General features: G+C 37.9%; 1 protein-coding gene across 4 annotated transcripts in view; it reads right to left on the bottom strand.

The window, feature by feature from the left end:
* The window catches only part of LOC124259546 (nuclear receptor subfamily 5 group A member 2-like), a 268,621-nt gene that overhangs the window by 113,430 nt on the left and 146,856 nt on the right, over positions 1-8,335 (bottom strand). For all 4 annotated transcript variants that reach the window (XM_046693688.1, XM_046693690.1, XM_046693689.1 and 1 more), the window contains one exon: positions 3,640-3,768. In XM_046693688.1, coding sequence (XP_046549644.1) covers positions 3,640-3,768 — 129 coding nt within the window. The remainder of the gene's footprint in view (positions 1-3,639; positions 3,769-8,335) is intronic.

The following is an 8,335-nucleotide window of genomic DNA, read 5'->3' as shown; positions in this document are numbered from 1 at the left end:
AAGGGGTTGATGCTGGAATAACATGCCAAGACATCATACCACATGACTTTCTCTAATCTCAGACAAAATTCTGAACATGGACCTTGTGTAAAAAAGATTTTGTTCCCCCATAGAAAAAGTTCCGTTGGAACTTTTCATTCCAATATTTGTTCCTGTAATAGTGCATGTGGAACAATTATTTCGTTCCGCATACACAGAATATATTCTGGGTAAATAGGAACTTTCACACACATCCTAAAGTGTCTAAAAGAGGGTATTGTTTGTAGGGGTGGTCTTAAAAATTGCGGCATGTTTTTTGGGGGAGAACGAAAGGAAGAAAGGATTTTTCCTATGGTATTTGTTCCTTATGGAACAAATCCTGAGGCTATCAAGAAGCAATTATCATGGGTGAAAGTTCCTTAAAGGTCACATGCAACCAAAAAATCAAACATAATTAAAACACAATTATCACTTCTTCATGACATATAATATGCATTGCTGGTTATGAAAAAACAAATAAACAAAATTATAAGCGTATAATCGCAAATCAAAAGTGCAATATTTTGTACTTGGGTTTACCTCCCTCGAAACGAAGCAGCCGGGATACCGAACCCAGTCAGAGCGGGTGGGTGTGCACTCAAGTGTAACGGCTGGTTCATTAGCAGATGCCGCCTTCACGGTTTCATTGTGTGTGTATATATTTAGAGATGTTGGGTTTTGTAAATACATGCTCATTTTTTGTGTATAACATTTTGCAATCAACAGACATCATAACATGTCATGTGTTCAAGTACCACACCTGCCTGTCTGTGTAATTACATAATGTGACAGAGACCGAACTCGGGCCATAAATCAATGCGTTTTGTTTATGGTGTATAGCCTGATTAGTGTTAAGTTCAAATTGCATGTGGTCAGTGATCGCAGTTGTGTATTGAATATTGTCATTAGCAGACAGGCAGGCAGACACACAGGGGTCAATAAAACAAGACATTGAGTTTTCTCTGTGGCAGCGTCATATCTATATCACAGTTAGAAATTGTGTCAACGCTAAATAATGACATTGCTTTTAAGTATCGAACTGAGAAAGTGACTCGGTAAGAAGAACGTGTGGTGAAATAGACAAATGAAATTATATAAACAGTTTATTTACTGTCATAACATATAAAAGCTTCGCTTCGTGAGATATCAACAAAACATTATGAAAATAGCTCACACCAAAGCCTTCACCGAGTATTCACCAGACAGCCCGCTTCTAAGTTGCGCGAACCTATTTCACTGCGCACTCGCTATGAGCGCAGCCCAGCTGTTGAAACCCATATTCCCCAGAAAAGTCTGGGGAAAATTAGTGAAACGTTTGAACTCAGATTTCGCGCGTTTTTTTTCATCGCGTTATTTTTTAACTTTATAAGTTGAATTTGCATTTTTGATGCTTTGTTTCGGTACGTCCATACCGAAAGGTATCAGAATCTGCAAAGTTGTGTTTTACGTTGCATGTGACCTTTAAAAGAGGACTCAATACAGTATTGTCATCAGTGGCATCAATTGTCTTTATTGTAGGCATTGGTTTCATCTTTTGTTATAGCTATACAAAATAGCACTAAATAATGTCTATTTTAAAAAATCCAAATAAACACCATCACAATATTTGATAATATGCATTCACTTAGTGGCATTTAGGCCCAACCTAATCGCAAGCTAAACCTTAAATTTGTTTCACATCATATAAATCGGTGGTTGTGTAATAGGGCAGCCTACACTGGCATTAGATATGGTTCACCTTTCCTTAAAAATCTGTGCATCTATTTCAAATTATTATTTCAATGATGTATGTATAATATCTACATGTCTGGTGATAGGGTCCTGTTCGAAATCCGGACAATACTGAAGAATTGTTCAAATATCGTTGTATTTTAATTTGATCTACAGTTTTGGTAAACTTACAGTGATCAATATGGCACATTCTAGGGCTGTGCAATATAACCGGTTTACCGGTATTTACCGGTTCAGACATGAAGACGATACGTATTGCGATACGCTGATCGAAAACCAGTATTTTGACATGCAATCGGAAAACTTTGTAACACTCGGAAATATTCGGATATTTCCGTTTTTAAATTGTTCCTTTCCTTGTTTCATTTGTGCCAAACATTATTTACAATTTTATTTTGTCATGATTAAAAGTTTCTAGTAAAGCCTAATCAAGCATTGTGATTTTGTTGTGTTTTTGCTTTATAAATCAAGCATTAACTCGACTATAAGTAGTTTTTTGTTAAAAAATAATTTCTTGCAATATATTGCAATACATATCGCAATACATGCTTTCGTATCGCAATATATTGCAATATGAAAATTCCCTGCAATACCCACCCCTAGCACATTCTGATGGTTGCTAATTTCTGGTCACTATTTATCACAAGCTTCCCTTTTTTTTTGTTTTCTGTGGCATTTTCCTTGCATTTGTTTTCACAAATATACTCTACTGGAGCAGTGTATTCCTCTGCCTCCATAATCGGTCTGTTGCACCTTCCTGCAGTGTGTGGCAAATGGCCGCTTGTTAATTTGATTTTCACCTAGATCTAACATGATTCACATGTATTTCGGGCTACAGAAATCACGGATGTTGACAAGTTGGATGAGTCCATTTTGCATTCAATAATGACTGGAATAGGTTAGGCCTACGGTATTTGTTCCTGTTCGATGGAATATTTGCCGTATGTGCGGAATTTTTATTCATGTCATCCATTCTCTATTTCATGGCATTTATTCCGAACCGGAACATTTACTACTCGGAACTAAATCATGTTTACACTTCTACTGTACTGTGCTTGGGGAAAACCATTTTAAAGTAGGGCCCGATCTCAGAGAAGGCATATACCAAGATAAATGACAAATTCATGGACAATATGGAAGTTTAACTACAGTTAGTGTGTAACAGTTGTCCCCAGTGGGCATCATATCTCCATGACAGTGCAAGGTAAGAACAGTTCTCTGTGTAGACTTCTGAATGTAAGACAAAGAAACACTGTAAGTCTCTAGTATAAACACATCATCGTTGGAGCTTGTCCATTGCATACATGCAACGCTGTCTTGCAACATGAATGTCTTGTTACTTCATCGTGTACGCTTACAATTTGGTACGTTAGTAGTACAAATCAAAAACAGGGATTTTAGACCAGAATTTGGCTTCCCGAAGAGCAGCTTTTTATTTTTGTGAACATTATCTCATATTTGTAGGTAAATCTATTGGCCTGAACTGCGTATATAGTTTCTTCGGATGTATACTGTGAGAAATGTTGAATTCGTCCTGAAACGAACTTGGTGTGTTGACCTTGTCACACCCCTTTCCTTTCATAAGATGCCGTCAGTGACAATACATACCTGGATATCATCTTTGGACATTATATGCCCGTGTTAGAGATGTGAGATTTCTTTTGAATCAGAAAGCATGTGATATTTCTTCTGAATGTTTCAAACAACTGTTGCAGTACTACAATGCCATACTCTTGCAAGAACACTGTGAAACCCATTATTCTGGAGTGGTTTCTTGTTTTTTCTATGTAGTAAAGGCTATTGTTTGAAGAAGACCCAGTTGATCTGGGTTAGTTCCTTCTTCATACAGTTAATGTTACTGTTTAGAGGAGTCCCATTAAAGCAACTTACCTTTACAACTCTCACAGGTAAGCAGGCCATAGTGGTAGCCTGACACCTTGTCACCGCACACCGGGCATAGCTCTTCAAACCCACTCTTGATGTCCGGTGGATACTGGGCATCACTGCTGGAGGTGGACGCTGAAACATGGCAAAGGAGACAATCAGTATCATAACAACAGTACACTTTCAGTTGAACTATAACAATTCTACAGATGACGCAGGTACATTTGAGGTGCATTAATGTACCCCTCCACACTATCCAAAACAGTGCCATGGTAAAGAAGCTAATGGGCAAATGTTTTCAACAGTTTGCAGGGATGGCAACAGGAAAATCTATTTTCCGCTGAAAACTAAATATTGTGACATCGAATGGGGGGTTCAGACCTTTCACAGAATTGATCAGTTTGAAATAAAATTGGCGGAAGTCTGTGTATCAACGGAAAATTGTCATAACTGAGTTTGAAATGTCAACAAAGATAGTGACTTAACATGAGTAGTTGTCAGTGGTCACATTAAAATTTCATTTTAATCGCTTGAACAAACTGAAGTTATGATTGTCTTAAGAAGAATGTGAGGGAAATATCATTTTTCTGGCATGAGTGTTGTAAATACAATATGACATCTATGCGAGTGTGTTAATTTCTTTATTATCGTCTACTCTTCAGAAGGCTTTAATTACAAATAATGGTGTTTTCCCGGCAGTTTTAATATTGAAGGCCATTTACATATAGCCTGGAAGTGTATGAATACAAATACGGCAACGTCAAGGTTGCTGCGCACTGACAGGAACTGTTGTAGGACTTAAATACATGTAAAACGTGACAAACTCTTGAACTAGTGATATGTTACCTTTTACTGAAATGTAGTGTTAATTAGCATTGCTAATGCGTCAGACGGAGAAATGTAGTGTTAATTAGCATTGCTAATGCGTCAGACGGAGAAATGAGGGTAACTGAAGTTGTAATAAACATTGTATCCGTAGTAAACAGTAGTTCCGCATTCCAATGTGACGAGAGAGAGACACAGTATAATCAACACTAAGTAAACTGACTACAGAGGAATGCTACTTCCACACAAATACTTGTTGCATATGTCTGCATGCAAAATGTAAACGATGTTATTTTGTGTGCAAACCACACACGTTCTCACATAATTTATCACAAAAGCATCTGAAACTTGGCTTTATTTCCGACCTTGTAACTAAATATATGCCACAGCACAAACTCAACATGAATCTTATAAGATCTTGAACAGCAACTGCAACACTGACAATTGGATTTGAAAAACTGGAATGTCATCAGAAAGTAAAATACTTTATGGATAACGACTTATTAATTATATATGATGCAATGTTTTGGTATAGATTCTTATACCGTTGTCAAGCAAGAGTGATCGTTGATGCAAACAAGCATGTAGAATTTTAGCTTCACTGGTCCATTGGTTTCTGAGGAAATGATCTTTCTGATGCACCACTGATGACAACTGACTAGCACAGGCCCTCGTGTCTTTGCAAGGATTAAAGATATAAAAAATATTGTTTTTGAGATGATGCCCGACTCAAAATGTTTCACAGTACAATACATTATGACAAGGCCAGACACTTCGGTGCACCCCATCCACCTGCTTTCGCCGGTCGCTACGCTACCATCACATGTGATCGACACGAGGACCTGTGCTGACTAGACCATGACATCAGTTCGATAAGCTCAAGAGACCTTCAAACAATGTCACAGTTACATCATCTATGTAGTCCACAGTCTAATTATTATGCATCCAAGACAGACAAAACAAAGTTGATGGTAGCATTACATGTCAAAGTCAATATGCAATTTTTTAATACAACTGCAATGACTGTTGTAACAACGTAATTTAATTTATTGCAACAGGGTGACTTTATAGCATTCCACAGAAGGAAAGACAAGTGAAATATGCTCAAGGAACACATTCGAGCAACTTAAGATGAGTGTTCATCAGTTTGTTAGAGTCTATTGAGAAACGTGTGTAGAAAGCCAACAGTTAACATATGTATATTTGGGCCTAGAGGCCATATATTGAATACATCTGTCATTGTGATATTTGATGTGAATAAATAAGTTTCATCAAGAAATATAGAATGATTAATGAGCTATACTCATTTGATCATTTGCATGATGCTCAGTATTTGATTCACGAAGAAATATTGTACAGTTACTGAGTTACACTATGGAAACAAACACTTCCTTCTTTAGAACTCAATTCCAGTTTGATGCCCTGGAAAAAATAACAACATTCTGAAAAATTCAGTTTGAAGCATGACTGCCAATTTTTGTATCTCCCACACAACTTTGTTGTGGCAAAGGAAAAACTCTTATTGGAAGAGTGAGCCTGAATGTTCATTGTAGTTCATGATGGCCATTTTGATTTTACAAAACTGACACCTTTGAATAGTGTTATTAACAATGTTAAGAACCTCTCCTAAAGATGTTACGTCTTGTCTACTATGTTGAAAAGATTGCTCTCAAGGATTTGGAATGCAAGAAGTGACCCTGACATTCTATCTTTGCCAATCACATTCATGAGGGGCCACCCCAGACCTCCGCACTGTACTGTTAATATCTCCTGTATGAAACTAGTAAACAAAGTGCTAATATCTCTTGAATAAAATTAATCTGTAAATGAAGTGGCTCTTACAACTGACCCAACCATGATATTTGAGTGGAGTTTTAGTGTTGGTGTTGTAAAAAATGTCAAAATGTAACCTCAGGTGTGTTTTACCTTCAACAGGTTACGAGAAGAGTAATCAAATCCAGACAGCAACCTGTGACACCATATATATAAATACTCATCAATAGTGTCACACACTGTCTAGTGGCACATCTCAGGCCCTTCCTTCCCCATCTTACAGATTGATAGTGTTGTCTTGAGGCATGTTCATGAGCAATACCTGCAGTGTCCTAAAGTACAGCACAACAGTGGTGGTTTAGAGATTGTGTGGGCGATGGACAGTCGGCTGACAGGCCTTCATTGATGTAGTGAGTTACTGGTAGTAGTGGTACCCACTGCACAATGATTGGTTTCCATCAACATAACACATACCTAGTAACAGCTCAGTGTTTCAGTGGAATGTTTTCAGAATGGAACAGTTTAGGTTCTGTCTTGGAAAGTTGATGGTCCTAGTGTTTAAAACTCCCAAAATTCCAAGCTAGACAGCAGGACCAGGAACTTAAAAAAATTACAAGTCCAGATACAAACTTGCCTGTCCGGTTTTCAACAGTAAAAAACAAAATCAGTGTTTGTAGGCATCGCATTGAACTACATAGCACTAACAGGCAATGGACCGAGTTAAGGTAAACTGAAAGTACACTTGCTGTGATTAGTTATCGTAACATGAACTGGCCAATCGTAAGTAGTCTAACATAATCATCATAATACCGTAAACACCTCAAACTGACGACAGGGGTAAATATATCTACCAGACCACCGACAGGCTACTTTTGAAATTTGACCGTCCGAGATGAAAACAGACCATTCTGGACGGTCGGGCAGGCGGGAATTTTAAACGCTGCCTATGGATGAACTAGTAATGTATGTTTTGCAAATAGAAATAGAAAGAGTTCTTGTCAATCTAATTATGTTTCAGAAAACCTCATACAATGTTTGTTGTTGACTATAGGACTTTGACAATGCTTCAATAAGTATTAAGTCTCCACAAAGGAATAGCAATCTTTTTAGACAAATATTGTCATGATGCAGGCAAGTCTAAAGGCTGTTTGTACTTCTAGCATCATGTCTATTCAAAATGTCATCTGGTAGTGAAAGCTTGTGAACGGACTGGTTTGGTGACAGTCACTCCAGACAGAATATCCTCCGATACACACTGGTAGACATGTTCCAAATCTGACCACAGACAGACAGTCACTCCAGCAGTGACTACACACACTGATAGACATGTTACAGATCTGACCACAGACAGACAGTCACTCCAGCAGTGACTACACACACTGGTAGACATGTTACAGATCTGACCACAGACAGACAGTCACTCCAGCAGTGACTACACACAGGTAGACATGTTACAGATCTGACCACAGACAGACAGTCACTCCAGCAGCGACTACACACTGGTAGACATGTTCCAGATCTGACCACACGCAGACAGACAGACAGACAGTCACTCCAGCAATACTTCGGACAGCAGGATTTTTTATGGTACTTTGTGGTCTTTTTAGCATACGCTACAATACCATATTCAACAAAGCTGCAGTAAAATCTCCACAACTTCTTTCAATTTATGGATAAATTGCAGCAAGTGAAATGTCACTGGTTGACATGCAAGTATTGTAACACAATGTAATACTGTACTTACACTCATGGATGGTAACCTAGATCTTACACTATTAAGTATGATCATACTTTTCATTGCAGTTCACTTAACACAAGCAGACAACAGCATATATATCCAGGACTAATTGACATATATGAAACAAATAACAAAGTCATTTTTGCAACATAAAAATGTAATACTGTATATTAGCTGGAAAGGTTTCTTGCATTACGTCCATATCATGAACCATTGTATCTGTAGCACATCAGCTGTGATAGTTGACTTCACACATGCCCCTTGCAGACCAACCTTGATACAGAAAGTCCTGTGCATCTAGGTGAGTTATTAGGTCTTAGGTCATATAACTGGCTTGCATCACTCCAATGACTACACAGAGTAAAA

This window comes from Haliotis rubra, unplaced genomic scaffold (genome assembly GCF_003918875.1).
Source record: "Haliotis rubra isolate DU_JTF1 unplaced genomic scaffold, ASM391887v1 Scf728, whole genome shotgun sequence".
Taxonomy (NCBI): Eukaryota; Metazoa; Mollusca; class Gastropoda; order Lepetellida; family Haliotidae; genus Haliotis; species Haliotis rubra.
This window is presented reverse-complemented; position numbering and strand designations above follow the sequence as displayed.